We start from the raw sequence: 14413 nt of genomic DNA on the forward strand, positions 1-14413 counted from the left end.
AGGCGTCACCAGATGTGGGTAATATTGTCCCCTGTGCCTCGAGGCACATCAGATGCAGGGATCTGACCCTCTGGACTACACTCATCTTGCCCTTGTTGTGTGCACTTTCCATTGCTCTTCTCCAAAGACATCTGGGCTCTCAGAGGACTTAAGGAAAGGTTAAAAGCTGGGTCAGCCCTGCAGTTGCTTTCCCTTTGCCTGCCAGCTTCCCTGCAGGGCAGAGTCCAGCAGCATCCATGGAATAGGCCAGTCTTCTGCTCAAAGAGAAGAAAAATCAACCTGCAATAAGTAAGAGCCCTTCCCCATGGCTGCCCTCCTGCAGCCAGAGGTCCTCAGGGCTGCACTGTCCTCACCCTCTCGCTTCTGTCCCAAACTGCAGTAATTCCAGGTCCAAAATATAACTGTGTGTTGGGCTTTCCTCCTGCTTCTGCATGCAGAAATAATACTGGAGATGTATGCTGACTGAGGACAAGGGCTGCCAGCTGACAGCTCCAGCGAAGGGCTGGGTTTACCCTGCCTGTTTGCTTCAAATTTCATTGTTCTTTGAGCTAGGAACAGGGAACAATTGGGGAATGACTCCTGCTCACAGGTTTCCAGTGAGCCCAGCACAAACCCAATTGCTCTGTGTGAGAGAACTCAGTGCTGTGGGCAAGACATAGCTCAAGGGGATGGTGTGGGAAGCAGATCCATGCCCTCAGGACATTCCCCAGCATCTCCAAGTATGCCATAACTGGACTTGATGAACTCAGAGGTCTTTTCCAACCTTAAGGAATCTATGATTCCATGAACACCAGACTTCCAGGCTTCCCACCACCTCCTCTTGGATACACTGAAAGCAGCAAGGACAGGTGCACAGGAGGTACCACTCCAGATGGGAGGTCACTCCAAATGCCCAGGCAGACACTGGGAGAAGGTCCACACAAGAGCCTCAATGCCAACACATCAAGAACAGATGTGCTGGGAGACAGTCTAGTTATCACTCTCCCTCCAGAACAAGCACTGTGTTCTCAGCTGTTAGAAGGCTCTTGCGTCAAATTTATATATAAAAAAAATAAAAATTAAACATCCCCACCTACTTGGATGCCCAGAAATCAATGAGCCCTGAATAATCTCAAACACTGCTCTTGCAGGGGGTTAGTAAAGACAAAACTAACAGCTGGGCCTGAGCCCCAATTTGCCTGACTCAGGGAAGGGTGCCAGAGGATGAGATGGACTGGGATGGTACCAAGAGCTCTGCAGAGCCTCTGAAGAAAAGAAGGGGTATAAATATGAATATATATCTCTCTCTCTCCAGCAATAGCAAAACAACAGGGCATAAGGCAGGGTAAGCTCTCGGCAGACTCTGCTAAATGGTTTCCAATTAATTAACTGATTACATGATAGAACAGAAGGGGATTCAAGTGAGTGCTGTTGACCTTTAAGAATAATTAATATCATCAGGATCGTAAAACTCGTCCAAGAAAAATAATTAGGAAGATTCTAATATTGCCTCCAAAGCCACATCGAAATGGGAGAGGAAGGTTCTGGTTAGTTCAGAGGCACAGTTCCCAAGTATTTGCTAGCAAACCCATTTCTCCCTTATCCCTGCTTCCCCCTGCAGGTCTCCCACACACACATGCTTCTTCCCTACTCCAGTTAACTCTCCCTCTCCTCTCCAGATCCATTTTCCATATCAACTCTTCTACAACCCATCCCCCTTCTGCTCCATTTCAACCTTCTTTCCAAAAGACCCCTTGCTTCAAGCCTTTGTTGCAACCCTATCTCTCCAGACTGGTCCCTGTCTCTCCCACATCCTCATCCCAACCCCTGCTCAGCTTTGACCAGCCCTGAACTCCACCCTCTGCCTTCCTGGATCTCAGGAAGGAGCCCTGGTCCTTCCATATGACATCGATCCACTTTTTATCTCCAGTCACCACTGGCAGCTTCATAGGCTGACAGAAGGCAAGCGCTACATGTAATCCCAAAAAAAGCCCTTCTCTGCTTTTCCTCAGCAGTCAAGTCCATCACAGAAGCTGGTCTGGGAAGCAGATGTAAGCAATGCACAGCAACAGAAGGAAGTGAAAGACGGGAAACTCATGAATCCCTTATCTCCCATTACACCTCACCAAGCACATGAATGCTCCCACCTCGCTATATTTTCCTCACTTCTCCTTTCCTAGTTCACTTGGCCCAAAGGTCCTGTGTGGGAGAGGGCTGGAAAGCCACTGAGCCAAGCAGGAACTGCAGTGGTGAACTTCTCAGGGAAGGTCACTTGAACACACTGGGAGGGAGGGAGGTTGCACAAGCAGCCAACATTTCTAGTGAGGGAAGTACAAAAAAAAAAAAAAAAGGAAAAAAAAAAGAAATCCACAGCCCTGGAATGAAACCCACCTATGCAGCGAATAAATAAATTTCCTCTGCTGCTTATTATCATTAAAACTTCTGTGGCTTGACACTTCACTAAATTATAGATAAAAGGAAAAATGGTCTTCCTGGGCTCAGAAAAGCAGGCTGCTGGCAGAGGGCTGTGTTTACAGCAGCTAATGAAAAGAAAGCCTGCCATTAGCCTGCAGCACTCGTCCCACCTTGGCGGGGAGCAGAGCTACCTGCACCCACAGCACCAAGGACCCGGGAGCAGCAGCTGAGCACCATGAGGGGCAAGAGCATGCAGGGGCCTTGGGGCAGCACGGGGAGGTGCACACATGAGGAACCAAAGGGACCATGCCATCAGCCAGTGGAGATGGCAGCTGCCACCTCCCATGCTGTGCAGAGGCTGCTGGCCGCAGCGGGAGGTGAGGCTGACATGCTCCAGCTCTGCCTCATCAAAAAGCAAGAAAAACACTCAGCCTGGGAGACAGACAGCACCAAGCAGGGAACTGCCTCGCACCAGGCTGCTGCTTCCCCCCAGGGGCCCATGGGGTGGCATGGGGAGCAAGCAGGCAGCAGATGCCTGAAGTGCACCTGAGCATGGGCATAGGAGTATTTCTTCCCAAAAGCCTGTTTGCAGCAGCTGAGCACACAGGGAGGAGTAACACTCTAAGCAGAGACCTGCCTGCAGCAACACCTGAGCTGTGGCATGATGTGCCTCCTCACAGCTCCGGGCACGCTTGGCTGAGGGGGACAGGGAGCTGGTGGTGACTTAATATAGCCAGAACTCAGCAAAGCCTGCCTGCTACACTCCACATTTATAACCACCGCAAAAGCAGAAACATGTTTTGCCTTTGACAGTTAGCTCTGTCAAAACAAAAAAGAACGTCTGGACACAGAAGTTACATTTTTCCCATTCTTCTCAATACATGATGCACTTAAAAAGAAGTGTGTTTTGCTGGGCCATGTGAGGAATATCTTCAAATGAAAAAACTAATCACCGCAAAGAACCAAGTGCTTCAGAGTGCAGCAGGCATTCTTTCATTATTCCGAGACAGCAAATTACTCACAATTACCAACACGCACAACTGGATACAACAAACATTTAGCCAAAGCCCACGGATTGCGGTTGCAGCGAGATTGGATGGCAGATGTCCTAGAGAACTACTCATGTGAGAAACCCCCAGACAGCAGTCAAGCAGTGGTGCTGCAAAAACAACTCCATTCACGCTGCAGAGCAAAGTCAGTGCCAGCAAACACCGCAGTTCAGAAAGTTAGCATTCACAGAATCACAGAGTGGTTTGGGGTGGAAGGGACCTTAAAGATCATCTAGTTCCAAGCCCCCTGCCATGGTCAGGGACACCTTCCACTAGACCATTGCTCAGAGACCCATCCAGTCTGGCCTTGAACACTTTCAGGGATGTTGCAGGTATTGCAGCTGTCAAACAGGCACCTGGGCAGGCTGGTTTCACAGCAGCACAAAGGCACCGCCAGCAGTGACCCAGACTGGGCAGCCTATAGGCAGGATCACACCTTGACCCTGCTCACAGCTGCAGCCAGGAGCGCACAGGCACTAATCCCTCACTGCCCTGAAAGCCTGGTTGGGACTGGAAGGTGAAGGAGCTTGATCCAAGAGAAAGGTAAAGAAGGTAGGGGCTGTGCGCAGTGGGGCAAACTGCTGGCTGGGCTGAGCAAGAGGTGGGGAAGCCGGGAGGCTTCGGTGCAGGCAGGGAGGCTGGGTCAGAGGCCAGACTGCAGGCAGGGAGGACGAGGGGCCGCCGGCCCTGTCCGTGGTGCTGAACGTGGCCCCATCCCGCGGGACACCCGTGGGCACCGGCAGAGCTCCCTGGGCAGCAGTGCTGGGAAGGGCCACCCATGACCTCAGGCACGCGGGAGGACAGCAGGCATGGAACACGCTCATCCGCAGTCACTAGCACGGCTAAAGACACCCACAGCTCCCCGGGGAGACACACCCCTGGGTCTCACTGGCAGCCCTGTAAACACCCCACAGCCTCTTGAATCTGACATAATTCACAGCTCATCCCTTCCCAAATACAAATAAGGGGAGGGGGCTGGTGGGAAACTCCACCCCTTGACCAGTATTGTAATAAAATTTTATAATTCCAATAAAAATCCATGACTGCCTAACTTATGACATTTAAATTCCTGACTTGTCACACACCATCGTGAATTAATGTCCCATCTTTCATGCCCTGTCGTATCTTATTGCTCAAATAACATATGATTTTAATGTTTCTATTTTTCTGCCCTGGTGCTTATTGCCAGTATATCAAAAAGGGAAAACCAGCCCTGCAATAATATTGTTAGTAAACCAGTACCACGGTAAGAAAAACCCTGGGAGAGAACTTGTATAGTCATTTAGCTTTCAGTCATCCTGCCATGATTGTTCACTCTCTCCCCCAGAAGCTTTCCATGTCCTCAGGTAGCCCCCAGGGAGGTTCCTCTCCGCTGTGCAGTACCTCTCACACTGGCATAGGCAGGTAAGAAATGCTTTGCTCCACATCTAACCAACTGAGCCACAGGGTCTGGGAAACAAGCAAGAGGGAGAGTTGGAGGCTGTTCTGGAGTACCTCCGTGCTGCAGTGACCTCAGAAACCTAGAAACAAGATACTCTCCTTGTTGTGCCCAAATCTCCAGAAATCAGCTCATTCTGTGCTAAAAATAAAAAAAAAAAAAATAAAAAAAAATTAAAAAATAATAATAATAAAGAAAGAAAGAAAGAAAGAAACAACACAACCAAAAAAAACACCAATACACAAAACCACACACACCCATGTAGGAACAACCTCATTTTAAACATTCCCAGCATCATCTGCAGACTTTTTTAAAGAGGGGTTGGGAAAAAACCCAAGACCTTTGCAAAAACCACCACTGCTCATTTCACATGTCAGTCAAAAGACAATTGATCAAACTTCAGGAAGTGAAATAAGTCTCACAATGCAGCTGGAAAGAACATCTCAACATTTCAAAGGAAGGAAGGAGAGGCAAAGCCACAGTAAAGTCCTGAGCCCAGGTACCAGAGTGGTAGGCATTATGTAAGAATCCAAGTGAGCAAAACTTATTTGTGATAGAGTTGTTATAACTCATCCTACATTAAAATAGCATTATAAAACTCAAGGTCAGGTTTCATTAGAAATCATACAAGGTGTTAGGTCTCAAATAGATCAAATAAAAACAGAGGAAACAAGTGTTATTCCAAAATTGAAGCAGGACAAATCTTTCCACAAGGTGTGCAGTGCTTGAGCTTCCCAGAAACTTTCTTTCTCAGGTCCCACTAGAGCACATCAGTCACAAGCTCACCACTCCCCTTTTATTACAGTGCAACAAACCCTCTCCACAGCCAAGTGAAGTAGCCTGCAGCCAAAAATTAGTTACCCAGCCCTCTGAATGCAGGTCAAATTATTTCAACCCAGCCTGAAGGAAAGCCACAGTCCTGCAGGGAACTGGTCTCTCCTTTGGCCTTGTGCACAATGGCTGGTAAAACCCAGGACCTGCCTCTGTCACTGCAGAAAAAGGAATAGCTACAGTTAACTGCTTATCAGTCGCCTATGGCAATAAAACGGGGAATAAACATGCCATCAAACCACTGCTGCCAATTCGCATATCAGCAAGGACCTGCACTACCACTGCTATCCAGGGAGCAAAGCAGATGGGGAGAAGAACAGGAAAGTTTATGGAAGCAGAGGAGATGCTACAGCTGTTTATTTTAGTGACTGTGCCATAAGCATGCCCAGCATTTTATAGAACTAGAGACACACAGGGGAAAATGCCTCCCTGAGTAAATCACAGCACAGACGTTTGCTCCTGGAAGGGGCTGGAGTGGGAACACCCTTGGAGCACAAATAGGAATCAAAGGGTACCCAAGCTGCCTGCCTGGTTAAGGATACTAAAGAAACATTCACCTAATACAACTTAAAGGCTGTTTAAAACTTTCTCATACTTCTCATTTTCCATATATTCATGGAGAAATTTGGTTCCTATTTAGCAAATGCAAAATAAAACACATTAAACTATCAAGGAGGTGGGTTGGGTAAATGCATTTTACTTTACCTTCCCAGTGAGCTAAGAGCTCACATATAGTCATATACTGTGCCCCAGCTGATACACACAGACTTGTTAGGCTGCATTGACCCAAGAGTATGGATAGGAAATCAAGAGCAATTAACACATGACAGTTTGGGTTAGGAGACTGCCAGGATGTGTATGACAGCAGTGCATTGATGAAAGGATAAAGCAGGGAGAAACCACTAGGAAGGAGGAGAAAGGGTAATAGGACATCCAGAATCAAGCAGAGAGTTGCAGAACAAGGTGATAGATCATTAACCACCGAGCGGGGGAAAATGACCCTCTAACCTCAACTGAGAGGCAACAGTGTTATACTTGCACTAATTCAGCATTCTGATACACTAAATAAAGAAATAAACAAAGTAAGATCTCGATCAAGTTCCCAGACACACAGAGCAAAGAAAGGGAATCTCACTAGGCTTGCAAGAAGGTTGCCTGCAGCCCTTTGAAAGTGCAGGATCCTTAGTTGCTGGAGGGCTACAAGTCCTGTCCTGAAGCCCTAAAGAGGGCAGAGGGCAACTCACCACCTTCGTACTGCCTCAGCCCCCTCAGTTTTCAGGGGATGCAGCCTAGCATCTTGCCTAAACCCATAACATATCTCTGGGAATTCCCACGTCAAAGTAAAAAGCTACATTTAATACCAAGGCACCAGTTCATAAGATCACTACACAGCTGCCATGAACCCAACCAGGACACTGAAGCTAAATCCTCATCCTCAGAAAACAACAACTGACAGGTTCTGGAAGGCTCCAGATTAATCACAGCTCAGGTTTGCCTGTGAAAACAAGCCATCTCAGTCTTTCACCAGGCAAAGCAGGTCCCTGTGGCATTCCTGCCAGCACCTTCCAATTATTCCTCAATCCTCATTTTGGGGAGAAAGGGATCAACATGGTCACACAGATAAAAAAGCCTGTGGAGCTGGTGATCTGACCACACCATACTCAAAAAACACCTACACTCAGCACAAACCACTCCAGGGTCTCCATGTTTAAGACTCCTGGGTGAAGACTGGAAGAGAAAGCTTGATCCTCAACCCCATCCTTACTCTGGCAGGCGATGCTGAGAGGGCAATCTTTGACAGAAGCTGTGACTGGGCTGGCCCACAAACTAATTTAGAGCACATATAAACCTCCAGAAGACAGTTAAGGAAGAGCCTCTGAATGCAGATAGAAATGGCAATTATTAATTTTCTAAATAGAAATCTGACTACTTAAGCCTTATTTAAAAGCATGCCTGTCTCTGTAATTACACAGCCTTAATTTGTTTTCTTTACTACACAATAAATAAGGTGTGCACAATTACCCTCTGCAAATACAAGGCAGCGCCTCCTGACTGGCTGGTTGAGTACCCAGCCACCCAGGAAAATATTTAGAGGGAATCAGCCTCTTAAGTACCTGCTTACCAGTAAAGGGGGGCTCGGGCACTGCAAATATCAACTTGTCTCGCTCAGCCTGCTGAGAGCTCACTCCCCTTAGATGCACAGTTCTAGTGTCTCATGACCAGTGAGGGCTGCACACTTTGGCCAGCAGCAAACAGGTCGTGGCCCCCCCTGTGCACCAGTTCCTGGTCCACTGTGAAACAGTTCTCCTGTGGACTCTCCAGTTCCTAATGAGGAATTTGCTAAGGCTAAATTCTTACCTACAAGGCGCTACAAAATCTTCTCTTTACTATGCCTCTGCCTATTTTCATGATATATGTAGGAAGTTGACCTCCTCATGACTTGTAACCCTCTATCAAGTTCAAATAAATTAGTAAAAGATTTCCACTGTCATTAGAAGAAGGGACAGAGAGTTTGAGAGCATGCAAGACTTTCCTCAGTAAGCTGTGCTAAACACAGCAGCATAGTAAATATGTATTCAGATGGTTTATGTCTCAAATTTAGGAACCATACCACACTAAAGTTTTCTTGTACAGCCTCAAGCCAAAGTCTGAGGTTTCCTGTCAATAAGCATTTTCTATGTTCAGCTGCATTGCCTGCTAACACCAACATCCAGGAATCTTGGCTACAAGTCTTCCACAGCCTAGACTTGCTGGTCCTCACATCCAGTTGTCCAGGACTATTCCTGCAACAGCCAAAGGACTGTCAAAGATGCACAGAAATGGGACCAGAAACCCATCAATGCAACTTCTCCCAGTGAGATGATCTGAAGAAATGGCACAAAATTTACGTCAGACCCACATCCAGCCAGCCAGTACTTCTTTTGGAAAGACTCAACTGTCTTGGTCCAAGCGCCAGCAGAAGACATAGATCCATGTTATATAATCTCCTGTTATATTTTGGATTAATTGCCTTGTAGCAGTGATAGGCTTCACATCACCGACAATCAGACAAGGCCATGGAGCCCTAATTGTCCCCATTCAAGGAGAAGGAAGAGGAATCCAAAGCCATTTCTAGATCCAAACTTCTGGCTCCAGGTCACCCGCTGCTACTCCAGTGATCAGGTTGACCTCCAGCCCCTTACACTAACACAGTTCATTTCAAACCTTAAAGGACAGGCATGACCCTGCCCAGCTGCACTTTGGAGCACTCTGAGATCTACCACTTGAGCACCTGAATGCTGAAAATTCCCTTCATGGGTATCTCACCTTTCCACCCTGACTCTGTGACGGGGAAGGGGGGAAAAAACCAAGCCAAACTTCATCCAAACCCTCACAAACCTGAGCTCCTGCAATCAGAGTTGGGATAAGTGATCTGCTTGTGATTGCACAGCTGGGGTCTGAAGACAAGCGCGTGCACAGAGGAAGGGCCAGAAATAGATGTTACTGAGAGAAGGCAGAGCTATCTGGCCCATTTGAGAAGAGGAAACCTTGATGAAAGGCACTGGGAAAAAACTTAGTTCAGCAGGAAGTTTGGATTTAACCCAGGATGGGAAGGGAGGGGGGAGGGAAAAAAATCAGTTTTTGAGACCTCAGAATTTGTACATGAGCTTCATGTGAAAAAATGCTCAGACCCAGACTGTAGCACCCTGCAAAGGTCTGGCCCGGGGTTCCCACCTCCCTGTACCAACCCTCACTGGCAGTGAAACCACTTTCTCATTTATTAGACACATTTGCCATCTTATTGACTCAGCTTCACCAGCAACCATCCAAACAGGCATAGAAGGCGAAGTAAAACCAGAGTGGCAGCAATAACATGTAGCAGTAACTCAACAAGCCCTAAACATCATCCCATAGTCCCCAATCCTGCAGACAGCCCTTCCACAAGGGGGTGGGGACAGTATCACTCACTCCTGTCTGCTACTGTACCTGGTTGCAGCAGCCCAAGACTTAGAGCAGAGTGACATTTCCATTAATCCTTTTATCCCTGGTTCTTACGTGCAGCAGCTGCAGAGGATGTCAGGCCTTCCAGGGAGGCAGCACCTGCAGAGCAGCCAAGGAGGCACCTTGATGCACTGGCAGAGAGTGAGGCCATGAGGAGATCCTGGGTGGCACCAGGCACCTGCCAGGCTGCATAAAGCCTCAGGAGCCACCTTGGGAAAGGCAACCTGGCCACAAAGGAGCACTGGCACCATGGTCTGAGAGCCTCTGGGGAGCAAGAAGGAGTCACCAACCCTGTAAGCACTAAGTTTCCATCCTTGAGTGTGCAGCATCCTCTACAGGGAACATCCACCTTGCAAACACCCATGCTGCCAAGTCCCAGCAACAGCATCAAAACCCACTGGCAAAAGCTAACCAAATAATATACTTACTCGCCTCGAGCTTCAAAAGGCAAGGAAAGAAAGATGTGAAGAACATGATCAATCTTACATGGCCCAAGCAGTAAACAAACACATATTTCATCACCACATACCAACCCTAACTCTTGACACAAGATGGATGTGGGGTTTTTTCCACTCCCAAAAGTAATTCCAAAAGACAAAAACAAACACTTTGGGAAAAAGCAGCAACAATTGCCTGTGTACACATTAATGACATATTCAGCCTCAAAGCAAGTGTACAGAGCCTTTTAAACTCCTACGACACCCAAACTAATTTCATCAGGAATCAAATGTTATTCATTTTATCTGCGAGATACATAAACAGCAACTACACAATTGACAAACAACCCTCCAAAAAAAAAAAAAATTTGAGAGTGGTTCAGAGAGAACACTTCCCAGGAACAAACGACTACAGAAAACACAAAAAACCTGCTTCAAATCAAAATTACAAAGGGCAGAAATCAGGAAAATCCCAGTGGTCAGCATTTACGAGGGTTTATTATGAAAAATATGCAATTCTCTAAACTCAAAAAAGCTCAGTCCATGTTCACAATGCCCTCAACTATTCATGCCCTTTGGTTCCGCAGATCTCCTATTTAGCAAGTACTTTACTGTCACTTAGCAACTGTAAATGGTTTTCCAAAAAGGGAGCTTTTGGGGTTTTTCAGTTCACATCATTTCTGAGCAGACATCAAAAGACAAATCTATCCTGCTCTGCAGGTCGCATTTATCTCCTTGCCCCAGGAACAAGTCTGTATCGATGGCCCAATGCATCTGCAGACTCAAATGGATGCACTTTAAAAGGGAAGAAGCCACTAGCGCTAGTTTCCAAAAAGCAGGGATACACACACTCTCCATCCAGTCCACCAGCTCATGTCCAAGGACAGAGCCTCTCAACAACCCTTTTTCACCTTTTGTATCTACACTGGATAGAGAGGGGTTTGATCTTGCACACAGTTACTTGGACAAGATATTTCAAGCCCATAGAGCACCTTGCAGAGTGGCCTAAAATTCAGGCTTTGATTTTTCACCTTGGGAAAAGTAAATACACATTTAGAAAATAAACCAGTGCCCTTGGCGTCAAGGATGTGGAAATTCCCCGTGACACTGTACTTGCTGGCTAATGATGCCCCAGCAGCTGGACACTTGTGCAATGTCCCATGATAACAGGACTCCAGCCTCTCTAGCACAAAACGATCCTACCCCAGGCCTGCTGCAGATGCCAGTTTAAGAAGTCAATAATTAGGAGCAGAGCTGGCAGCCCCTGCACCCCAGGATTTGTATTGGAAAAGTAGCCTTTGGTTAAAAACTAACAAGCGGGGCAGGCTCCGGCTGTGTGCTGGGGCTGGCGGCCGCTCCCAAACTCTGCAGAAAGGGAAACGTGCACCAGCCGCTTCAAGGCTTCAAGGTTGATAATGATGCAAGCGCTCGTTAGAGTGGTGATCAAAGCCAGGGCAGTTATCAGAAACCCAAACCCATCACCTGCCCAGCGGGACCTCGCCCCATTCCTGCATCGAAGCCCATTCCACTTCCCTGCACATTCGCTTTTCCATTTCCTGCCCTTTCCCACCTCTCCCTCTCTTTCCCCATCAGCGTTCTGCTTCCCTCTCCTTGCTGTTCCCAAGAGGCACTTTGGGGATCCACTTTGTGAGTTGTCTTTACATAGGGAACAGAGGGAAAAGGGGACAGGAGCCGCTGGCACTCACATGTAGTGCAGGTGAGGGTTCTTGGCAAAGGCGCGTGGCTGGATGTTTCGTAGTCCTGAGTTCCTGATTGTCCTGCAGAGAGATGCAGAAGGGCAGCAATGGAGTGAAGGCAGACAACTGCTCTAAACCCCTGCTCAGCAACTGAGAGCCCTCGATTCCCCCTCCCACCCCAGGAGGCACATCTGTCCCCAGGCAGCCTCTGTGAGCTACAAGCAAAGAGGAAATTTGGCTTTTAAGCTTCATCTGATATGGTGCCAGCACAGTGCAGATCAGCTGTTGGGCAAGGCTCTGCTCCCACATCCACCAGGGCTTGCTGGGGTGGCACAGGCCATCTCCTGCTCCTCTCCCTCCATCTTCACAAGCAACACTGCCACAAGCAAACCTAACCCTCAACAAAGTCATCTCCCCTCTTTATACCAAAGAGAAAACCCTTCTGCTTGCAGCTCTGAAAAGGAAGGGTATTTTATACCAGGAATTTTGGACATTGAAGGGGGAATTCTCTTCACACCCTGTTTTAAGAAAAGCTCTCAATATCTGCTGCCACTGCTGTTTTGTTAGGTGAGATGAAAACAGCAGCCAGCCTGCTTACAATGGGTCTGTGTGTGAAAAGTACAGCTTGCTGGAGTTTGGTTACTGAGTGCTCAGCGATATACACCTCCTCCAGCCCACATGGGAGCTGTACTTAATGTAAAGCTCCCAGTGAAACACATTATTAGAGTCTCTGATTATCCCCAAGCAACACTCTGCATCTCACACAAGCAGCACCCAGGGCACTCCCAGATCCAGGAGTATGCAGGAGGGGGAATAAAGAGATTGGGTGGTATCCTTGCTTGGCCAGGCTTCCCAAGCATCTGGCAAGTCTCTTCAATCTCATGGACCTCAATTTCCCCTCCATGACGCACACAGTTGACCTCTCCCTGTGCTCAGAGAGCTGTGTAGGGAGATGCAATTCCCTTATTGTGCAGCACCACCGTGATGGTAACTGTTCTAAATGAGGACCAACAGTCCAGCAATGAAGGATTGGTGGAGACAGCTGGAATTTCACATTGTGGGGCTGAAATGAGTCAGAACAACACATAAGCCCAGAACCAAAACAGCAGGGGAGGGGAGAGGTCAGGGCTGATGTGTGTTGACAGAGCTGTCAGGAGCTAGCAATCTTCCTTCTCACAGACCCAGCAAAGACCAAAAAGCACTTCATCTCCATTTTGTGGAGTCTCGTAGCAAAACACAGTAGATCCAGCAGCTTAAACTGACAGCGTGGAGACTGCAGATGGAGGGAAGCCACAGCTCTGCTGGAAGGAAGGGGCTGCCCAGGTCCATTCCCCTCCCTGAGGCACAGGACATACTCACAGCTTCTGGAGTCCTGTGTACAGCTCCATGTCAACGGCGTTCAGTGTCTGCAAGTTCTTCCAGTTTTCTATGTGTCTGTGGAGAAGAAGGAAAGGCTCAGCTGTGGCACAACCAGATGGTTGCTCTGCCCAGGCAGGGGATGGTACACAGAGGGAGGATATCATGCCCTGCCACCCAGCCCCATTCTGTTTTCCCAGCATTTTGGAAAAGTCAGATAATGTGGGTTTATTCACAGTTTCAAGCACAGAATGTGCAATTGAGCCATTGAACATCCTTGCCCAAGTCATTGCCCCTCACTGCACACATCATTGAACAAAGACACGATTGAAACGGATCACACAAAATAGTGAAAGCAAACAAAACCTCTCAACAAAAACTTAGGACCTAAATTTAAAAAGTCATATATTTATCCAGTCTAACTGGGGTGGATAAACAGGGCCCTAGTCTTTGCCGACTGGAAGTGCTGCTGGCAGGAGAGCACCAAGCTCAGTTTGGAAACATTGCCTTTATTACAAATTCCTCAGTCGCCTAGGGCAGTCTGTCAGGTATGTTATAGAGAACAAAAACAGAAATAGATCTGTCACCACAGGATCATTTTCAGTAAATATTAGAGCCAGGGGAAGGTGGCAGATCAGCAGTCCCAGAGAACAGGGTCCCCTGTTGTCGGCAGCACAGGAGTGATGCTGGTAGCAGTGTGGCTGCTGGGCCTCTGCTAACAGACTGCAGTGCTGGGTGGTGTAAAAGGACTTCAGTCCTCATCCTCCAGGCAGTCCTTGGGCAGTTCTGGCTTTCTTCAGATTAGACTCAGACACCCTTCCACCAGAAAGCACAAACATTTTCAAGAAAGTTTTCACTGAAAAGCAGGTGGAGGTGGTCTTCTTTACAAGTCAACTGAAAGGGGGAAAAATATCTGGCAGGTTCCTCTTGGACAATATGTGAAAGAAGCCCAACTTTGAAGTCTCTGAACATGTACACCCGAGTTCACATCTGCCTTGATGCAATAGTTGGCTTTGGACTTGACCCTGGGGAGGGGAAACATCTCCAAGCGATGCAGGGTTGGAGGGATGAGAAAACACTGAGAACTATTCTGTGATTCTATGATTCTAGGCAAGAAGGTTGCAGGAGCCCACACGGTGGTCTAGAGGGTGAATAAGCAGAAGAGGGATCTTAGACCACTTCTAGAGCAGTTGCAAGGGCGACACATTCCTCCTCCAGCACTTTCTACAC

The 14413-nt window shown here is 47.7% G+C and overlaps 1 protein-coding gene across 2 annotated transcripts in view; it reads right to left on the minus strand.

Moving 5' to 3' along the window:
• Positions 1-14413, minus strand: part of NTRK3 (neurotrophic receptor tyrosine kinase 3) — a 209089-nt gene that overhangs the window by 162353 nt on the left and 32323 nt on the right. For both annotated transcript variants that reach the window (XM_032700246.1, XM_032700247.1), the window contains exons 2-3: positions 13187-13261; positions 11837-11908 (exon numbers count right to left, since the gene is read on the minus strand). In XM_032700246.1, coding sequence (XP_032556137.1) covers positions 11837-11908; positions 13187-13261 — 147 coding nt within the window. The remainder of the gene's footprint in view (positions 1-11836; positions 11909-13186; positions 13262-14413) is intronic.

The sequence above is a fragment of the Chiroxiphia lanceolata genome, chromosome 12 (genome assembly GCF_009829145.1).
Source record: "Chiroxiphia lanceolata isolate bChiLan1 chromosome 12, bChiLan1.pri, whole genome shotgun sequence".
NCBI lineage: Eukaryota > Metazoa > Chordata > Aves > Passeriformes > Pipridae > Chiroxiphia > Chiroxiphia lanceolata.